At 41.6% G+C, this 23009-nt stretch overlaps 1 protein-coding gene across 2 annotated transcripts in view; it reads right to left on the minus strand.

Moving 5' to 3' along the window:
- Nucleotides 1–13383: 13383 nt before the first annotated feature.
- LOC140738899 (golgin subfamily B member 1-like) overlaps nucleotides 13384–23009 on the minus strand; it is a 205064-nt gene continuing 195438 nt past the window's right edge. For both annotated transcript variants that reach the window (XM_073066900.1, XM_073066901.1), the window contains 3 exons: nucleotides 19233–19367; nucleotides 18322–18430; nucleotides 13384–15832 (listed from right to left, as the gene is read on the minus strand). In XM_073066900.1, coding sequence (XP_072923001.1) covers nucleotides 15701–15832; nucleotides 18322–18430; nucleotides 19233–19367 — 376 coding nt within the window. In that variant the 3' untranslated portion in view covers nucleotides 13384–15700. The remainder of the gene's footprint in view (nucleotides 15833–18321; nucleotides 18431–19232; nucleotides 19368–23009) is intronic.

Raw genomic sequence — 23009 nt, forward strand, 5'->3', positions numbered from 1 at the left:
TTTCCCTTCTCCTAGGTGGGCAGTCGACCAGGACTAACGAGCCCCACCTGCCCGAAGCATCTGGTTTTGAGGCGCCAGAGACCCGCCTTTGCCCCTTCTCCCGTTGGTAGGAACAGTTCCGCCACGTGAAGGCCGGGAGCTGGACTTGGTTGACAGAGGCTATTTGAGACGCAAGCCATGTGGAAGCACTTTGTAGGTAGTGAGAGCTTATCCTCATTACCACCTCCGGCTATGTCAACCTTGGAACCAATAGTAAATTATCAGAGTTTTACTGTTGCTTAGTAGAAATGCTCTTACGCTTTTTAATAAAATAAGTAAGAATTATCTGTTTTTGAAGTGTTAGCAACAGTCAGCTTTTATAATATTGAACCTGTAGATTGAAGGTGAACAGCTAGCAAAAGAGCAAAATGATCGTATCCATTTTCTGAAATTTACTTGCACAGGTACGACACAAATTTCCTGACTAAAATCTGCAAAAGTATTCCATATTGATCATTCCCCGAGTTATTGCCATGAGACAGCGTTATGGTCCATTAATTTATTGGCAAATTTAATTAGCAGATTAGAAGTGTGGGTGGCAACATAGTCATGGGTTTACAGGGAGTAAAGGAGGGGGCTTAGTACACAGCCCTGAGGGACTCCTGTGTTGAGAGTCAGAGGGGTGGAGGTGAGGGAGCCCACTCTTATCACCTGCCGACGATCTGACAGGAAGTCCAGGATCCAGCTGCACAAAACAATAAACACATAAACAAAGTCTGACAAGCAACCAATGTACAATAGAAGACAAATTGTGCGAATAATATAAATAAATAAAATGGAGAACGTGAGCTGTAGGGTCCTCAAAAGCGAATCTATAGGTTGTGGCATCAGTTCAGTGTTGAGGTGAGTGAAGTTATCCACGCTTGTCCAGGAGTTTGATAATTGAAGGGTAATAACTAATCCTGAACTTGGTGGTGTGGGATCTAAGGCTCCTGTATCTCTTACCTGACAGTAGCAGTAACCTTTGCCACAGCACCATCCCAAAGAAGGGTGGGAGACTTACCAATCCTACATTTTCTTCCTTTTGCCATTGATGACCCAAAGCTCTCCTCCTTGTTGAAACTAATCCATATGCCTCTTTCAATTTAAATACAATATGTTTACACATCAGAATCTGATCTCCAGAATGGGGAAAGCAAATGCAGATTAGTGATGCCTTCATCCAGCACTCTGGTTATACGTCACTTCAATTAATCAATTTATTCCCATTCTGACCTGAAAATTCTCTGCTCCCAACATTGCTCCATTGAAGCTCAACACAATCTCAAGCAACTGTACCATCTTCCATGGTTTAACATTGTAGTCTTAATATTGGTTTCAATATCTTCATATATAATATAAAAACTGTTCTCATTGTTCTTGGGAGTAGGTATTGTAATTACCTCTACCTCCATTGGATGATTATCTATCGTTTTGCATATATTCTTGTCTCCAGTAATCTGAGCCTTATTTGCAACCCCATTTCACCCTATATAGGCTGAACCTTGCTTCAGAACTTACTTAAAGCCTACTAATTTCCAGCTATTTCCATTTACTGCAAGAAGCAAAATTTGAAAATGTTTATTCTTTTTTTCCCTCCTGATCCATTATTTCTAGCCATCTCTCAATTTCAGATTTTTCAATTTGGGTTTAGCTGTCTATGGTCTTTGATCCATGTGATCATCCTCCTGATTTGTTAATCCCTCCAGAGATTATGACTTTCAAAGTCCAGTTCCTAATTTAACTTCTAGCCATTGTGAGTGTGGCACTAAGGTTCCCATGTAAAATTAAAATCAATGCAAATCAAATGGCTTGGAGTCCTGCAGCACTCAATGGAATCATCAGCTCTTGAACTGGTGTGAACTTGAAATATTATGCTCTTGATATTTATTGACTTTTTTCTCTTTTGTATTTGCAGTTTGTTGTCTTTTGCATATTGGTTGTTCATCTCTTCTGCTGGATGTGATCTTTCATTGATGCTATTGTGTTTCTTGGATTTAAAGTGTATGCATGCAAGAAAACAAATCTCAGAGATGACAATGGTATATGTATACTTTGAAAAATTCCTGCAGTTGCACAAGGTCATATTTACAGAGTGTTACTTTACAAATCAATAACCTCACCCCTTTCAAATACACAGAGCAAAAATTCTCCATGAGACAAGCAAAGACATGCTGCAGATTTCTACCAGGAAATTCATTCACTCTACTGCTCATACATGTACACCAAAGGCAGGCTATTTATACAGATGGGCTGTTACAAAGACCTCTACCACAATCTGCAGAGTGCAGTGACAGCCACAAAAAACAGGATCTGCTAAATGATGCATTTCACCAATAACATCAGCAGGGACTTGCTGGACCCAATGCTGTGTTTCTGTGTTGTTCCTTCAGTGAACTGTGGATGGGGATCCATTATTACATGCTTGGTCAAGGGGACCAGAGCACTGAGTTCTGGGATGGAGCTGGCAAAGTTGAACATGTTGGAATGATTGTGGCTGTTGACCATTCTGATTTGTGGTGGGATGTTAATGTCAGTGGGGGATGGGTTGGTGGACAAGTGCAAATACAACCATCACAATACAAAAGAGAATTTTACATCAGAAGCATGGAAGTGAAAACAAAACCTGTTCTGCTGTACCACGAGATCATAACTAATCTCTGAACTAACTGCGTATAACTTTTCTTCATGTTACTTTTGTTAATAAAAATATCAGTCTTTATCTCAAATTGGGCATTAATTTTATAAATGACAGTTACAAACTCCTACTACACTTTGAGTACAGAAGCATTTTCAAACTTTACTTCTGAAAAACCAATCCCTAAGTTTTATATCATACTATTTTCCTTACTTAACTTCTCATTAATTGCCCATAAAGTCCTGCATCCAAATACACCTTAGCTTTTTGAATTCCAGGAAATCCATTTCTATTGATAGCAATAATTCCTTCACCCTTGTATTCTGCTTCTCCTGATATTCAGTCCAGTATTCTGGTAGCCTTGATACATCTTATACCTGTCAATGGTATTTAAATATATTTTTATGGACCCTAAATCCTCTTTGAACCTCCACTGTTTCTAGCTTGTGCAACCACCGACTGCGACTCCAGCCTTGAACCTCAGGCCGGGTCTTCACATGCTGCGATTGTGTCTCCCGTCTCCCCTTCCCCCACCACCACTCTGCCGTCCCCTCTCCCTCAGATCCCATCATCCCCTCTTGGGCCCTCAGAGGCTCCATCTTCCTCTCACCCCAACCCTTCCCTCTCCACTGACACTACCAGCCTCCCTCCCCCCTTTGATCCCATCTCTCATCCGTGCCGGGTCTTTACCATTCCTTCCGACCTTCAACTCTCTGAGGCAGAGCGCTCTGTCCTCAGTAAGGGCCTCAGCTTTGTCCCCCTTCGCCCACACCTCAGTGAGTTCTGCGTACGCCATGACGCTGAACTTTTCTTCCGCCAGCTCCGTCTCCAAGCTTATTTCTTCAGCAAGGACTCTCCTACCTCCACCGATGACCCCTTCTCCTGTCTTCAACCCTCCTCCTCTTCATGGACACCCCGCTCTGGTCTTCTGCCTGCTCTGGATCTCTTTATTGCTAATTGCCGACGGGACATCAACAGTCTCGACTTCGCCACACCCTGTTCCAATTCCAGCCTCCTTCTGAACGCTATACTCTCCGCTCCCTCCACACCAAACCCAACCTCACTATAAAACCCGCTGATAAGGGGGGGAGCTGTTGTTGTCTGGCGTACTGACCTCTACCTGGCCGAGGCACAGCGACAACTCTCTGATACCTCCTCTTATTTACCCCTTGATCATGACCCCACTAAGGAGAACCAGGCCATTGTCTCCTATACCATCACCAATCTTATCAGCTCTGAGGATCTCCCATCCACTGCCACCAACCTCATAGTTCCCACATCCCGCACTTCCCGTTTCTACCTCCTACCCAAGATCCACAAACCTGCCTGTCCAGGTAGACCTATTGTCTCAGCTTGCTCCTGCCCCACCGAACTCATTTCTGCATACCTTGACACTGTCTTATCCCCCCTTGTTCAATCTCTTCCCACCTAGGTTCATGACACTTCTCATGCTTTGAATTTTTTCAATGATTTTAAGTTCCCTGGCCCCCACCGCCTTATTTTCACCATGGACGTCCAGTCCCTATATACCTCCATCCCCCACCCGGACAGTCTCAAAGCTCTTCGCTTCTTTTTGGATTCCAGACCTAACCAATTCCCCTCTACCACCACTCTCCTCTGTCTAGCGGAATTAGTTCTTACTCTTAATAATTTCTCCTTTGGCTCCTCCCACTTCCTCCAAACCAAGGGTGTAGCCATGGGCACCCACATGGGTCCCAGTTATGCCTGCCTTTTTGTTGGCTTTGTGGAACAGTCCATGTTCCAAGTCTATATGGCTATCCGTCCCCCTCTTTTCCTTCGCTACATCGACGACTGCATTGGCGCTGCCTCCTGCACGCATGCTGAGCTCGTTGACTTCATTGACTTTGCCTCCAACTTTCACCCTGCCCTCAAATTTACCTGGTCCATTTCCAACACCTCCCTCCCCTTTCTTGATCTTTCTGTCTCCATCTCTGGGGACGGCTTATCTACTGATATCTACTATAAGCCTACAGACTCTCACAGCTACCTGGACTATTCCCCTTCCCACCCTGTCTCTTGCAAAAATGCTATCCCCTACGCGACTTCCTTGTCCACTCGTTCCCCGCATCCCTTCCCACTGATCTCCCTCCTGGCACTTATCCTTGTAAGCGGAACAAGTGCTACACCTGCCCTTACACTTCCTCCCTCACCACCATTCAGGGCCCCAGACAGTCCTTCCAGGTGAGGCAACACTTCACCTGTGAGTCAGCTGGTGTGGTATACTGCGTCCGGTGCTCCCGGTGTGACCTTTTATATATTGGCGAGACCCGACGCAGACTGGGAGACCGTTTCGCTGAACACCTACGCTCGGTCTGCCAGAGAAAGCAGGATCTCCCAGTGGCCACACATTTTAATTCCACGTCCCATTCCCATTCTGATATGTCTATCCATGACCTCCTCTACTGTCAAGATGAATCCAAACTCAGGTTGGAGGAACAACACCTTATATACTGGCTGGGTAGTCTCAAACCTGATGGCATGAACATTGACTTCTCTAACTTCCGTTAATGCCCCTCCTCCCCTTCTTACCCCATCCCTGACATATTTAGTTGTTTGTTTTGTTTTCTCTCTCTCTCTGCCCAGCAACCTGCCTGTTCTCTATCTCCCTCTGGTGCTCCCCCACCTTTCTTTCTCCCGAGGCCTCCCGTCCCATGATCCTTTCCCTTCTCCAGCTCTGTATCACTTTCGCCAATCACCTTTCCAGCTCTTAGCTTCATCCCACCCCATCCGGTCTTCTCCTATCATTTTGCATTTCCCCCTCCCCCCACTACTTTCAAATTTCTTAGTATCTCTCCTTTCAGTTAGTCCTGACAAAGGGTCTCAGCCTGAAACGTTGACAGTGCTTCTCCCTATAGATGCTGCCTGGCCTGCTGTGCTCCACCAGCATTTTGTGTGTGTTGTTTGAATTTCCAGCATCTGCAGATTTCCTCGTGTTTGCTGTTTCTAGCTTTAATATTTTTCAGAAACTGTTATTTTATCCTTTTAAAATCAAAAATACAATTTTACTTCCTTCATTTTTTATTCTTAGTAATTTAATGTTTTCACCCATAGTTTATTATGTCACCTACTGTTGTGATTGGTAAACAAGGAAATATGGTTTGCAAAGCAACCCAAAAAATGCTAATACTGGAAAAAGAAATAAGAAAACACTATATGCATTTAGCAGGTCAGGCAGCATTTTTGAGAGAGAGAACTGGGGTTTATTACTTCAATAACACTTCATCAAACTTGACGAGAAAACAGGCAAGTTTTAAGTTGCCGAGAAAGGGAGCAGCAGAGAGGACTAAAGTAATGTCCGTGCTAGGCTAGATAGAAAGATTGTCCAGTTGACATACACTCAGTAGCTACTTTATTAGGTACCTCCTATACCTAATAAAATGGCCACTGAGTGTAGGTTCATGGTCTTTTGCTGCTGTAGCCCATCAATTTCAGGTTCCGATGTATTGCGTATTCAGACAAGCCCTTCTGCACATCACTGTTGTAATAGATAGATAGATACTTTATTGATCCCAAAGGAAATTACAGTGTCACAGTAGCATTGCAAGTGCACAGATATACAAATATTAGAAGAGAAGTAAGAAAGAATAAAAAAAAGTTTCCTCAAACAGTCTAACGGGGGGGGGGGGGGGCAGAGGGGGTCATCACTTCCCTACAGGTTGCCTAATAGCTGAGGGTAAGAATAACCTTATATTGCACTCTTTGGAACAGCACAGTTGTCTTAGTCTATTACTAAAAATGCTCCTCTGTTCAGCAAAGGTGGCATGCAGTGGGCCCTTTGTTCTACCACAGCCTCCAGTGTGTCCAATTTAACTGCTATAACAGAGCCAGCCTTTCTGATCAGTTTATTGAACCTGTTGGCATCACCCATGTTGATGCCATTGCCCCAGCACACCACCGCATAGAAGATTGTACTGGTGACAACAGACTGGTAGAACATGTGAAGGAGAGACTTCATACTTCAAAGGATCTCAGTCCCCTCCGGAAGTTGAGACGACATTGGCCCTTCTTGTACACAGCCTCTGTGTTGGTGCTCCTCAAGTCTGTCATCCAGGTGCACCCCCATGTACTTGTAGGTCCTCACTACATCCATGTCCTCACCATCAATAGTAACAGAGACCAATGCAGGCTTAGTCTTCTTAAAGTCCATCACCATCTCCTTTGTCTTACTAATGTTGAGCTGCAGGTGATTCAGCTTGCACCATTTGGCAAAGTTCTCCACCATGGCCCTGTATTCGTCCTTTCATTTCCCTTTATATACCCAACTCTTGCTGAGGCAAAAGAGAATTTCTGCAGATGACATGACTCAGTGTTGTATCTAAAGTCTGAGGTATACAGGGTAAACAGGAAGGGAGCCAATGCAGTCCCCTGTGGGGCTCCAGTGCTGCTTATAGCCATGTCTGCCACTTGGCTCTGAAGTCACACAAACTGTGGTCTGCTGGTCAGGTACTCCATTATCCAGGATACAATGGAAGTGCCAACCTGCATTGAATGAAGCTTTTCCTCCAGCAATGAGGGCTGTATGGTATTGACGGCACTTGAGAAATCAGCAAACATGATCCTCACAGTGGTGCCCTGCTAATCCAAATGGGAGTAGGCTCTATTCAGCAGGTAGATGACAGCACCATCAACAATGTGCTCTGGTAGGCAAATTGCAGGGAATCGAGGGCTGATCTGACCAGGGGTCGAAGTTGAGCCAGGACCAGTCTCTCTAGAGTTTCAGGACCACTGGATGGTATTTATTCAAGACTTTTGGTTAGCCCTCTTTAGGTACTGGAACCACACATGATGTTTTCCACAGTTTGGATCCTTTCCAGGCTGAGGCTCAGATTGAAAATGCACTGGAGAACCCCACAAAGCTGCTCAGCACAATCCTTCAGGACCTTGGACTTCACATCATCCGGTCCCAATGCTTTGCCATGTCTGAGTTTCCCCAGGGCCCTTCTCAACCTGCCCAGTAGTGAAGATGAGTCCATGACGTCTGAGGAGTTGGTGGAATGTGGAGCCTGGAGAAGGTGAAGATTGGGATGAAAGCAGTTGGTATATGGATGGTAGGTGCAGGGCAAGGAGGGGACGTAGGCAGTGGGAGCCTGTGTTGTTCATCCATGTGTTGAACTGGTGGGAGGAGGAGGGTGGAGGGGAGGCATTGGTGCTGAGGGAGCATTGAGTGCCTCAGCACCTGGATTGGTGTGATGAGGGTGGTGTGAACAGGAGTGCAATTGTCAAACTTATTGAAGAATTGGTTTAACTCATTAGCCCATTCCGAGGTTCTACAGCTTGGCTGACTGAAGCCAGTGATGTCTTCATTCCTCTCCACATCTCCTGTGTGCTACTCTGCCCAAGCCTGTTCTCCAACTCTCTCCTGAATTCCTGTTTAGCCACCTTGATCTTCTCCTTTAGCTCCCTCTGCACGTTTCAATTCCTCCCCGTCTCCTGATCTAAAGGCTCTCTTTTTGTGGTTGAGAAGAGCCTTCAGATTACTGGTGACCATTGTTTGCTGTTAAGGAAGCAGCGAACAGTCCTTGATGGTAGTAGTGTGCACACAGAAGTTGATATAGCTAGTGATGCAATCAGTAAGCCATTAATGTCCTCCACAAATGGTTCACCAAACACATTCCAGTCAGTAACCTCAAAGCAGCCCTTCAAGGCCTCAATGGCCTCTGGAGACTATTCCTTTACTATCAAGGTGGTAGCTACCTGTTGCTGTACTTTGGGCTTATACAAGAGTATAAGGTGAATGAGATTGCGATCTGATCCTCCAAGTGGGGGGGGGGGGGGGGTGAGCTGTGGAGCTATATGCATCTTTAATATTTGCATACAAGAGATCCAATGCTTTATTTTCTCTTGTATGACACTTGACAAACTGATCGAAGGATGTAGGGTTGTCAAGAGAGAAACATGGTTGAAGTCTCCCGATACTGCAATTAACACATCGGGGTGTTGAGACTAGAGTCTTACAATGGTAGTTATTTGAGTTAATGCATCATTATTTGCATTATTTGAGTTACTGTCACCTACCTGTCAGCTCAAACCTGTCCAGCCATTCTCCTCTGACTTCTCACTAACAATGTATTTTCATCCACAGAACAGCCACGCACTGGATGTCTTTTTGTTTTTTTTTCACATTCTCTGTAAACTCTAGAGACTGAAACTCTAGAAATTCAAATTTCTATCTCTAATCCATAAACCGCCATTATATGCATATAGGGATTTACTCACCCTTCTAAGATCAGTACCGATCTTAGAGAAAATATCATTAATCAAAATATTAAACAATAAATTGTTACAAATACTGCCTTGTGGTGTCTTATTCTCTATCTCATCAAAGCCAAATATACCATGCCCACCCTTACTTGCATAGACCATCCAAATAAAAAACTTAGAAATTATAGTCTTCCCCTCACTCGTAATTTCCATAATTTAATCAAAAGACCTTCTATCCATATCATATGGATTTTCAATATCAAAAAAGTACTATTACTTCTTTATTTTCCTGTGCTTTCCTACTATCATCTTCCAAACATAAAACTGAATCGAATGTCATTCTACCCTTCCTAAATCTGCTCTGATAAAATGCTGTATCACCTCTTTTCCAAAAACAGAACCTCTTGACCACATCTGCATGCTTTTATGCATTGAGTTGCTACCACCAGATTGGCTGATTAGATATTTGCATTAACGAGCTGTACCTAATAAAGTTACTACTTAATGTAATTGATTTGGATGCCATTTAAGATTGCTTATTAATCATAGATGAACTGTCTAGTATATAAATATAGGAGAAATGATTGCAGAAAAGACACGGGGAACAAAGTTGGAACCTAGAGACAAAGATCACAATACTTGCTGGAAAGGAAAATGGTAAGTAAATGTATAGATGGCTTTCCATGCAGTGGCTAAATCATTTACATATAGATTGAATAACCAAGCTGCCACTGAGAAACCATCCAATATCAAAATCCTGCAGATACTTGAAATTTGAGAAGAAACAGAAAATGCTTGAGATACTCATCAGACAGCATCTGCGAAGATGAAAATAGTTAAGATTTCAGATTGATGCCTTGCTCAGTATCACAATTTCTTTTTTTTACTTTCATGGGGTATCTGTGACACAGTTGTATTTTGCTGCTTTGATTCCAATCCTGTCTTCTGACAGCCTCCTCAAACTCAGCTAATTTTTTCTTCTTGTCAATGTTTAGTTTTAAACATTTTAACAATGCCTTTAATTGTTTAGGTGCTATTTTTCAAAATGTTTCTACTCATGTCAAATACCAAGTCATTTAAATATTTCATTTCAAAAGAATTGGTTAGATTGGCCTAACCTTCACAAATGTTTGGTGGCTTATTGATCCAGTGAAAATGTTCAGTACTTTCACTCTATCTTCATGTAGAGATGGTTGAGGTTTCTTGACAAATGCCTATAAACACCTATTTTCCATCTCTTTCCATTCAGAAATCCCAGGGTGCCATGTATTTTTTAGAGTAAGAAACATTTCCCACTGATGTATTAAAATGAAAGCATCAACATCCCAGAAAGTTGTATTTAGTGCCATTACTTTCAGTAATTTTGGCAATTTCTCACCAATGATTCAGTACTTGTTTTCTTGGGAGTTTGTACATACTATTTTTCCATTGATGTAACTACTGTCACTTCTATAAACATCATTCAGCTTGCACTCATTCGCCCTATTGTAATCCTGTTTTGAGGTCCCTTGCAAGACTTAGTATTTTTTTTTAGCTATTTCTTCTGTCACTTTTTGCTTTCCTGAAAGATCACAAAGGAGGTGCACCTGGGTTGGAAAAGATATAAGCCCCCCTAAAGACCTATGTTGCATACTGATCAATTAAATTAGTGTACATGGAGTTAGAAACATAGAAAATCTACAGCACAATACACGTCCTTTGGCCCACAAAGCTATGCCGAACATGCCTTTACCTTAGAAAAATAGAGGGCTATGGGTAAGGTTAGGTAGTTCTAAGCTCCATGTATCCATCCAGGAGTCTCTTAAAAGACCTTATCTTTTCCACCTCCACCACCACTGCTGGCAGCCCATTCCACACACTCACCACTCTCTGTGTAAAAAATATACCCCTGACATCTCCTCTGTACCTACTTCCAAGCACCTTAAAACTATGCTCTCACATGCTAGCCATTTCAGCCCTGGGTAAAAGCCTCTGACTATCCACACGATCAATGCTTCTCATTATCTTGTACATCTCTATTAGGTCACTTCTCATCCTCCGTCGCTCCAAGGGGCAAACCAGTTCTGGATCCACAAAGCAATGTCCCCTTGGATCCCATGCCTCCTTACTTTCTCAGTAAGCCTTGCATGGGGTACCTTATCAAATGCCTTGCTAAAATCCATATACACTACATCTATGGCTCTACCTTCATCAATGTGTTGAATCACATCCTCAAAAAATTCAAACAGGCTCATAAGGCACGACCTGCCTTTGACAAAGCCATGCTCACTATTCCTAATCATATTATGCCTCTCCAAATGTTCATAAATCCTGCCTCTCAGGATCTTCTTTATCAACTTACCAACCACTGAAGTAAGACTCACTAGTCAATAATTTCCTGGGCTATCCCTATTCCCTTTCTTGAATAAGGGAACAACATCCACAACCCTCCAATCCTCTGGAACCTCTCCCGTCCTCATTGATGATGCAAAGATCATCACCAGAGACTCAGCAATCTCCTCCCTCGCTTCCCACAGTAGCCTGGGGTATATCCCATCCAGTTATGGTGACTTAACCAACTCGATAGTTTCCAAAAGCTCCAGCGCATCCTCACCCTTAATATCTACATGCTCAAGCTTTTCAGTCCGCTGTAAGTCATCCCTACAATTGACAAAATCCTTTTCCGTAGTGAATACTGAAGCATAGTATTCATTAAGTACCTCTGCTATCTCCTCCAGTTCCATACACACTTTTCCACTGTCACTTGATTGATCCTATTCTCTTGCATTTTATCCTCTTGCTCTTCACATACTTGTAGAATGCCTTGGGGTTTTCCTTAATCCTGTCCGCCAAGGCTTTCTCATGGCCCCTTCTGGCTCTCCTAATTTCATTCTTAAACTCCTTCCTGCTAGTCTTATAATCTTCTAGATCTCTATCATTATCTAGTTTTTTGAACCTTTCGTAAGCTCTTCTTTTCCTCTTGTCTGGATTTACAATAGCCTTTATACACCACGGTTCCTGTACCTTACCATCCTTTCCCTGCCTCATTGGAACGTATCTACACAGAATCTCACACAAATATCCCCTGAACATTTGCCGCATTTCTTCTGTACGTTTCCCTGAGTTAGGTTTAATATTCTGACAGGGAATGAGATTTGATTATCTGGAGGAAGTGTGGGAATATGATATTTTTAAAATTAGTTTTCTGTTACCAATCCTTTGGCTGTCTACAAGGGTGAGAGCCGTCTCTACTTCCCGAGGAGACTGAGATCCTTTAACATCTGCCGGACGATGCTGAGGATGTTCTACGAGGCTGTGGTGACCAATGCTATCATGTTTGCTGTTGTGTGCTGGGGCAGCAGACACCAACAGAATCAACAAACTCATTCGTAAGGCCAGTGATGTTGTGGGGGTGGAACTGGACTCTCTGACGGTGGTGTCTGAAAAGAGGATGCTGTCCAAGTTGCATGCTATCTTGGACAATGACTCCCATCCACTCCATTATGTACTGGTTAGGCACAGGAGTACATTCAACCAGAGACTCACTCCACCAAGATGCAACACTGAGCATCATAGGAAGTCATTCCTGCCTGTGGCTATCAAACTTTACAACTCCTCCCTCAGAGTGTCAGACACCCTGAGCCAATAGGCTGGTCCTGGACTTATTTCCACTTGGCATAATTTACCTATTATTATTTAATTATTTATGGTTTATATTGCTATATTGTCTACACTATTCTTGGTTGATGCGACTGTAACGAAACGCAATTTCCCTCGGGATCAATAAAGTATGTCTGTCTGTCTGTCCATTCAGATCAATTACCATATTTCCCAGTTCTCTGATAAGCTAAAGTGGGTTCACAAAGCAGATGAGGTTTTTTTTGGTGAAAGACTGAAGATGTTAATGTTTAAATGGATACTGGTGTGCTGGTACATAACTTACTAAAAACTGGCATACAGTTTTAGACAACAATTAGTAAGGGAAAATGACATGTTATTGATTAAGATACAGGAGTCAAGAAAAATTTACTGCATTCTTATAGGACTTTTGTGAGATTGCACCTGACATTCTGTGTACAGGTTTGATCTACTTACCCAAGGAAAGATCCATCTCATACACAATGCAGAAGAAAAAAATCATTAGACTGTTTCCAGAGTAGACTAGACCTGTATTCTCCATAATTTAGAATGAAGGATTTAATTGAAGCCTACACAATGTTTAAAACTTGACAGGCTAGATGAATGGAGTACCTTTTCCTTGGCTGAGAAAGCTACACAGACTATGATGAATGTTTGGAATTTTGTGTCAAAGACACTTAGATGTTAAGCTTATTCAAAGCAGATCAATAGACTTCTAGATTTTAAGGAAAACAAGCGAAATGGGAATAGTGCAAGAAAATGGAGAAAAAAAAACAGCCATCATCCTAAACAATGACAGAGTTGACTCAGAGAGCCAAATGGCCCATTCCTGCTTCTGTTTTTTCTGTGCCTAAATGAATAGTGAGTGTAAGAATTGAGAAATCAAGTTTGTTTTCAGAAACACTTTATTCAAAGCCATACATGAATACTTTGGTCATTGGTTTCTCCAGATTGCCAAACCCTCCACTGACTTGTAGCAATGCTGCCAAATCCTCCCTGACCCCTTCCTCAATACACAAGCCCAATGTGGAAAAATTACAGCAATTATGCAAAAGGAATTTGAATGCCAGCAGCCACTTCAGTCGCTGTAGAGAACCATTGGCAACCATTTTATCTACAGTTCCCAGAAAAAGGCAACACGCTACTCATCTGAGTTGCATATTATAAATAGATGATTTAAATTAAACAGGAACATATGATGTACAGGCCTCTTATTTACTATACAGAAGAAATAGAAATCTCCCCAGCAAAATGGAATATTTAAATATATCTTACGTAAGAAAATAATTTAAACTCCTTTCGATTTCATAAACTATTAGTAAGTTTTTCCCATTAAAATGCAAGAAACCTCCAACTGCATAAATACATAGACAAGACGACCCATAACCTGACCGGTATTCCGTAACATTGCCCTGTTGCTCAAATAACCAAAACCCAGATATTCTCACATCATCTGGATTGTTCTTGTGATTGAGGGTATGGGAATATCAAGGAGGTTCTCTTGTTGTGGGCAGCGGAAATGTAATTGCTTTCAGGATGAAGCCACCCAGTATGCAGCTGTGGTTTGCTCTTGGCTTGGATGACTCTCCACTCTTGATTAGAGTCAATGTTTAGGATGGATGGTGCTGGACTGGAAATCCACTCTGTACCTGGTACCTTGGGCTAGTAGTATCCCTGATTATCACTCTAGGTGAGCTGCAGAACCAATAGGATACATGTCTGGTGAAGAGTCAGGGGTCATATTGGGATATTTCTGCACATTATCTCCATTCTCCATCAAAAGTACCCAATGGTGCTCCTGAATTGTATTTTAAATCACCACCCACTTTTCTCTACAGAAGAGGTGAAGTACCAATACAAATTCACAACGTCACCTCATCATTACCAGAAGATTAATTACACCAAGATTATCACCACTTCCATCTCTCCATGTCAATGAACCCCTATCATGTGCTGGTCACCACAGACTGGCTGTTTACTGCATGCTATGACCCTTTAGCATATTTTGCTGCCATGCAACCTGATATCATATATATTTGTCACACTCTTATCATGCCCCTGACCCAGAGCAACATTCCACTTGCATGAAAAGCAGTAACCCAACTTCTCCTCATGGGATAACAGTAGCGGTGCTCTCCAACTTATGCTCTGCCCTCATAAGTTGAACAATCCACACCCTCCCACATTAAAGCCAGCCAACTGATACTACAAGCCTCAAGTTCCCTCAATAGTACTTCTCTGTGGATCACCCCTGCCCTCCACTGAGGTTTTAAGCAAAGGTTTTGAGGTTGTGCTATTTCAACAGTAAATAATTATAATAATGAATCAGATATCAAAATCATAAGAGAGTTTAAAAGTCCAAAATGTGTGTTGTGGTAAGGCACTTGTTAATCAGCTGAAAGATAGAACAATTGAACAACCCCTTAAGGCAACAAGAAATAGCTGAGATTGGTAAAAATATAGTCACATGTCCAATTTATCCAAGGACAATCTACAACCAAGTGAAATGCCTTGCCCAACATTACAAGAATGTATCCCTGATTTTGCCTGAATTAACAACCATTCATTCTCTCTTTTCCTGAAGTTAAAGCGATCTTAATGACTGTAAAATATTTTACATATTATTTTACATGATGCAGCATTCTTTTTGAGGAACACCTCTGTGTAGTGGGCTGTCATTTGTCTTGGGGTGCTCAAAGTAGTGCAACATCACCATCTACTGAAGCATATCTGAACATGCAGAATAAGGAAAAATAGCATATTTCTTTGGAGAAAATATCCCTCGCTTGGCGATGTTGACAAACAAATTAATTTTCTCAGGGCGGATATGTGGAGGATATCAGAGGGGAATCAAGTTTAAACTAGTCACAGTCATCTGAATGTACAACCTGTTATCTATTCACAATTTGTGCTCTTTGAGCCCATGATATCTAGTAATGCCCATTGCTATCCAAGTCAAACCCTCAGGATCAGATCCTCTAAAGTACAGTAAAAATGAATAATGTCATCAGTTAAGAACAAAAAGAAAAATTCAGAGCAAAATATTAACTTCTGCATACACGTAGAAATTCCCATTGAATACAAAAGAAATTGTCATTTCCAAACAGTTAAAGCTAGAGTTCCAGGTGTGAAGTACGATAAGTTTATTCCATCAGCTGACTGTCTGCAAATCCCATCAGAGCAGAACACCGGACGTCCTTAAGTTTAGAGGTTCCCAGTGAAACACAAGAGGAACAGTACATGCAGCACAATGAAATACAAGGTAAACAGCAGCTTGGTCCGATACCGAGAATGGAACAGAGAACAAAATGACCTCATGCTGGAGTTCCTCCGTGTCTGATGGCAAAAAGTGCAAAATCGGAATTAGTATGTGACAACGAATGAATATACCACGATACTCACACTGGGCCATCAATAGATTAGAATGGCCCAATACTAAAGCAGTGATATGATGAGTAGAGCTGTGCTCAGCCTGTTACTGTTTACACTGCTAGCGCATGACTGTGTCACAGGATTCAGCTCAAACTGTGTCATTACGTTTGCAGATGACACAACAGTGGCTGGCCTCATTAACAACTATAATGAGTCAGAGTACAGAGAGGAAGTGGAGCGAATGGTGGATTGGTGTGAGAAGAACAACCTAAGTCTAAACATGGAGAAGACCAAGGAAATCATTGTGGACTTAAGGAAGGTGCAGATGAACCGTACCCCTCTAGGAATATGACTCTTCCATAGACAGAGTTAAGTGCACCAAGCTCACATCATGCTAGTTCCTTATTATCACCTCGCTGAACAAGAAGGCAGAGCAGCACCTCCACTTCCTAAAAAGATTGAGGCAAGCGAGGCTACTCCCCCACCACATCTTACTGCATTTTATAAGAGCACCACTGAGAACATCCTGACAAATTGCATCTTCATCTGATTTGGGAGCAGCTGAACATTGGACTGGAAGTCCCTACACAAGACTGTGAGAGCAGCTGAGAGGATCGTAGGGGTCTCCCTACCATCCATTGGGGACATTTATCAGGAGCGCTGTGTACACAGGACCTTTAGTATTATTAAGGATCCCACCCATCCAGCATCTTTGTTGATTTTCCACCAACAGGCAGAAGACCCCAAAGCATAAATACAAGAATGGTCAGGATGGGAAGCAGTTTCTTTCCTCAGGCTATTAGGTTTCTGAACTCCTTGCCGCATCACATTCAAAGTGTTGTTGCTTAATCTGTTCTGTACCTCACAATATTTAATTTATAAACTTCATTTTGTTTTATTCATGCATCTGAGATTTTATCCTTACTTTCATAAGTTATTGTGTGTTTGTTCACTAATGTTCCCACTGGTTCAGAGAAATGTCTTGTTTAACAGTATACATGTATATAGTTAAATGACAATAAACTTGACTTGATTTGAGTTGAGTGCTTCCATGGTGTAAGGCAGTGGTCCCCAACCTCCAGGCCGCGAAGCATGCAGGGGGTGCAGCGGTAGCCGGAACGCACCCAGCACATCTTCAAGAAAAAAGCCGAAATAAACAAGCTACCGTAGATTCCGGATTTTAAGCCGCTACTTTTTTCCCACATTTTGAACAGCTTTGAACTTTGCGGCCTATAATCCAGAGCGGCTAATGCATGGTTTTTTTTCATGCCGCCTCGTAAACATTTTGCCTCATAACAGTAGACCAATAAAATTGATGAGTAGTTCACAGAGGTCCAATGAAATTGTACGATAAATCAAGCGCACTTTCACAATTAAATTATTGTAAATCAGTCATTTGTACTCACCCTCATCAACATGGAAAACACTCGAAGCATTGTGCTGCCTTATGGCAGTTACTTAGTTTATAATATTTTCGCTTAGTAATTCATTTTCTAGTTAAAGTTAGAAGAGTTTTAACTATATTTGTTTTCTGTACTACATCGCGGGATGCTATGACGTCACACCCGGTTTCGCGGTGTCTTGTGGGAAAATGCCGGTTTGCGATGAAACGGGACGGAGGGAGGGAGCGCATTACGCGAGCGGCTTTGGATCTGAGCGAACGCTGCTTTTAAGTTAAAGGTGATCAATAACTTTTCCTGGTAGGCTGCAATATATATATTTTTTACCAGTCGTTAGGAGATATTGGAATGTTGTTCAGTAAAGAAGTATACGCAACGTATATTTAAAAGTAGCCGCGTACGGGCACGGTTCGAAAAAAAGCATTTGCAATATGTATTTGTTTTTGTTACCATATGGATTTAATTAAAAGTTAAAAAAATCCTCACGTGTAATATCTTTCTGTGTAAATATCTCATATTACAACGTGGGACACCTGCGGCCGAAAATCCGGTGCGGCTTAAAATCCGGTGCGGCCTTTACAATTAAAAAATTGATTTTATTTCTAAAATTAGAGCCAGCGGCTTTTAATCAGGTGCGCTCTGTAGTCCGGAATCTACGGTAATTAATTAGGTGCTGCCCAGCATGTAAATGTCGGCCCAGATCAGAGGTGATTGCTCTCTGATCTGGGCCGACATTTACATGCTGGGCGGCACCTAATTAATTAGCTTGTTTATTTCGGCTTTTTTCTTGAAGATGTGCTGGGTGCGTTCCGGCTACCGCTGCACCCCCTGCATGCTTCGCGGCCTGGAGGTTGGGGACCACTGGTGTAAGGGTATCATGTGACTACATTGTACAAGGACAATGGGGGGTGTAGACTGGTAGGCTGCTGCCTATTGACAGAGAGAGGTATGTCACTCGGGAAAATGAGTAGGATGGCTGCTTTGGAATGAGCAGAACTACAGCATCAAAATATGCACTGTGAAACAAAGTGTCTCCTCTGTACAGGTACATACCTTGCTGGGAGTGGCACTCTCCGGTAGATCTATCAACAAGGAATGCTCTGACAAAGCTGAGGCATTAAGGTTCCTCTCCTGGGCACTGACCCACTCACTCAGCTCCACACTGAAAAGAATCAGACATCAAAAACTGTCACAACCTCCACCATAGCTCCATGCCACCCCAGGTTCACAATACACCTGCTTGATATTAAACCCTACACTGAAATCCTCATATGTTCCTGAAACAGCCACATCACCAGCTGATACACAGGGAGGCACACACTAACAACGGGAAGCCGTTCAGCTCCACAAGCCTGTTCCACTCTTTAATCTCAGAACTGCAGAGTTATGAGGGCTACCCACTTTCACTTTGTTTTTATTTTGTTTCTCCAATTGGATGGTTGACGGACATGGACAGAAACAGTATAGGAAGGGCTGGAATTCAGAAGGATCTGGTGGAGATGTGCAGTGAAGGGACTTTGGGGAAGGTGGGCAAGAATAGGAGGGTAAAATGAGAATGTGGGGTTATTGTGGTGATAAGGTGGTAAGGGACAAGAAATACTGGGTAGAAAGGTGGAGGGGGTAATTGAGTGATTAAGGAGCAAAAGAGGAGATGGGCAAAAGGTGGATCCGGGTGTGTAAGTATGCAAGCAAATGAGCAGGTGGTATGTTGGTACTGGAGTGGAATTAAATCTCTGAAAACAGGATAAATTGCCTCAACTAAACTCCAGTCCCTGCATTTAAAGGTTAGCTCTTTAGAACATCTGCATCATGACTAAGTTCTTCATCTCCAAATAAAAGACACCATTATCCTGCTCACTCTTCAGTTGGATTCTAAAATACTAAATTGGTGAGGGGTAGGAGGATAAGAGAATCACCTTTCCTCCTCTTTGTTAATTATAGTGTTCAAACTCAGTTTTCTTTACCTTTTCAGTTGGTGTTCAGCAGAGAGAAGGGCTTCTTCAGCAGCCAATCGCTTTTCCTGTTCCTCAGCCAGCAAGTTCTCCAAATGGCTCAGTTCTTGCTCAGTTCTCTCCTGGACCTGCTTAGCTTCAACAAGCCTGTGAAATACACACCAAGAGAACAATCCTCATAGCAACATGGAATAAGGAAATACACCATTCATCCCTTAAACCTGTTCTGCCATTCAGTTTGATCATGGTTGATCACATCTTAATCCCACTTACTTTTGATTCTGAATCCATTAATTCCCTTCACGGAATTACATTAAGGACATCATTTAGCTTTTTCAGTCCTTACAGATTCTGTACAACTCCCAGTACCACATTTTTTTCTGAATTATTTTAGTCATTTCATTTTTTTAGAATCTTTTTATTGGTACATAATCTTCTACAGCTATAAAATGATACAAAACTTCAACAAATTAATATACATACAATTAATAAAGCTGAAGAGAAAAAAAGCTGATTGTAATATATGAAAATGAAAAAAAATTATATAAAGAAAAGAAGGGGAAAAAAAGAGAACCCCAACTAACTAAGAAAAAAAACACATTAGGAATCAACCTCCGGAGCAATACGTCTTACCATCATCTATATAAATAAAGAAAAAGAATCATCAACCGCCAATTCATGTTTATACAGAATAAGATTGGAAGGAAACCATATAAAATAATTCAAATTAAATGGTATTATTTGGCAAAAGAGCCCCATCTTTTCTCAAAATCGAATCAGGGATCAAAAGTTCTACTACTAATTTTTTCCAAACTGAGACATAACACTACTTGAGAAAACCATTCAATTAATGTAGGGACAGAGGTATCTTTCCATTTTAATAAAATAGCCCTTCGTGCCAGTAATGTAACAAATGCAATTACATGTTGATCTGAAGATGAAATACCCTGAGTATGATGCGGAACTATTCCAAATAGAACAGTCAATTTATTAGGTTGTAAATTAATTTTCAAAGCTTAAGAAATTGTAGAAAATAAAGATTTTCAGAACGGTTGTAATGAAGAACATGACCAGAACATATGTGACAAAGTAGTCATATACTTATAAGCTCCCTTTTGTGATAAACTCTGCCTCTACCATATACCTCTGGCACTGCATTCCAGACCCTAACTACTGAATATGCAAATAAATATAATTCTCTCATATCACTTTAGCTTCTTTTGCTAATCATCATGTTCCCTAGTTCTTCACCCCTTCAAATGGCAACATTTTCTTGCCATCTTCTATCACTATGCTTCATGATTTAAAGTAGCTCTATCAGGTCGCCTCACAATCTCTGTTCTTCCAGTAAGTTCACATCCAGATTCTCCAATCTATCCATATAACCAAATTCTCTCATCCATGTAATAATTTTCAGAAATTTCTTCTGCACCCATATCTTTCCTAAAGCGTGGCACCAAGAACTGGACACAATATTTCAGTTGTAGTCAAACCTGTGTTTTACAGAAGTTCATTCTGACTTCCTTACTCTTCTACTTTATACTTTTTTATAAAGCCCAGGATACTGAACCACTCAGAATTTGTTCTGTCAATTTCAATGAACTACTGTATGTACATATAATTTCTACTTTTGTACTTCTTTTCAAAGTGATCCTCCAGTTTATATGACCTCCTCTTATCTACCAAAAAGCAACACTTTGTGGCATTACATTTCATCTGCCCATGCCAGTGGTTTGTCTCTATCCCCTTGAAGTTTTTTATTTTTCTCCTCAGTCTTAACATTCAAGCAATGTGTCACTGCAACTTGTGCCTTTTACTTCCAGGTTCAAATTATTAATAAGTAAGTAACAAACTGTCCTGGAACAAAACCCTGGAGAGATTACTCTCTGCTTCTTATTACTTAGCCATATTTTTATATACACCTTACAAAATGACTTTTGGAAGGCTACAGTATACCTACCTCAATTATATTTCTCTTTTCAACACTCTGTTGGGCAGTATCTTTATAAGATAGGTGACCCCAGCCATTATCAATACTCTTCAGAGATTGTCTGCCTGGCGTTAGTGGTCGCATAACCAGGACTTGTGTTCTGCACCAGCTGCTCATATGACCATCCACCACATGGTACATTGGCTTCAAGAGGCTAAACAAGTGCAACACTTTGCCCAAGGGTGACCTGCAGGCTAGTGGAGGGAAGGAGCGCCTTATACCTTCTTTGATAGAGACATAACTCCACCCACCACCCTGATCTATACTTACTGCATTTATTCCTAGGAACATATGTAAAATGCTGCAGGAACTCAGCAGGTCAAGCAGCATCAATGGAAAGGAATGAAGAGTCAATGTTTTGGGCTGAGACCCTTCATCAGGATTCATTATGCATTTATTCCTACCCCCTTTTTTGAATGTGTAAACATTTGCAATTTTCCACTCTTCAGACACAACCTCTAATCCTTGAGATGTGTCTGTGTTGCCATTGAGTGAGGAGATTGATTACTGATCCACACTGACCCTAATGCCAAGTTGCAGAAGGAGGTACAAAGGCCCTGTTTTGAAGTTTGGTTATTAGTACTGAGGGAATGATTGTGTTGGCTACTGAGCTGTAAGCCTGACATGTGCTTTATTGTTGCCTATGTGCTCCAGAGTGAAGAGTCAGTGAAATTACATCTGCTGAAAGCATTAGGCAAATTGCAGCGGGTCAGGTCCTTGCTCAGGTTGGAGTTAATTCTAGCCATAACCAGCCTCTTGAAGCAATTACAACACCAGCTTGTTCCTTGGTAAGGAGTGATGTAATACTCATTTAGTATACAAGTTCCACCTCACATGTAAATTGCCTTTTTGGTCTCTGGTTTCACCTCATTCCTTAAAACCATTTTCCTATTCAATTCTCTATGATATTTTTGTCCTGTCGAAGGGTCTTGGACCGAAACATCGACTGTACTTTTTTCCACAGATGCCGCCTGGTCTGCTGAGTTCCTCCAACATTTTGTGTGTGTTGCTGATTTTTTTTACCTTCTATGTTTGCTGTCACTTTCTCTTTTAGTCTCACTTATTTCCCTTTAAGACTTAACTTTTTTCTAAATCAATCTCAGTCATAGTTGTGTTAACTATTTTGCATTTTTCAAATGTTCTTTTGTGCTCCGTCATTTTGGACCAGTTTCAGCAACTTTCTCCTTTAACAATGTATAGAAGCTCTGACTGAAACACTTCCTCATAAGAACCAAGGTTTAATCGTCTGTGAAGCTTTGATCTAATTTATCTGAGCCACCTCTGCCCACATTTCTTCTCCTACCATCCATCTTTGTTTTGTTCTCTTTATCTTTTTACCCTTTACTATTGCAAGGAGTCAGGGAAAGGGGAGAACAGTTCAAGAATTCCACTAGCCTTTGTGTGAAGAAGCACTGGCTGCCATCACCTCAAACAGCTGTTGGTGAAATTTGTGTTTTCTCACTCAGGATTGTCACATTAAAGGAACTAAGTAGCTGGTAAGGAAGGATCAACTCCTTTGAATAGCTTAAACAACAACTAATCTTAATCTGCTATATTCAAGGGAATAAATGCCTAGACAATGTACACTGCTGGAGAAAGCATATTTTTTTTCCATCTCAATGCCTTCCCTATCACTAGTAATTTATTTCTCTACTCCTCCCATGCTCCACTGGAGGTTATGATTCCTTGGGTATTTTTTTCCCACCCACTACAACTTCATTTCCCTCACCCTGAGCAACAGATTTGAGGTCACTATGCAACTGGCAACCTGCCATCAACTTAATTCAGGGTCTTTCAGT

The sequence above is a fragment of the Hemitrygon akajei genome, chromosome 14 (assembly GCF_048418815.1).
Source record: "Hemitrygon akajei chromosome 14, sHemAka1.3, whole genome shotgun sequence".
NCBI lineage: Eukaryota > Metazoa > Chordata > Chondrichthyes > Myliobatiformes > Dasyatidae > Hemitrygon > Hemitrygon akajei.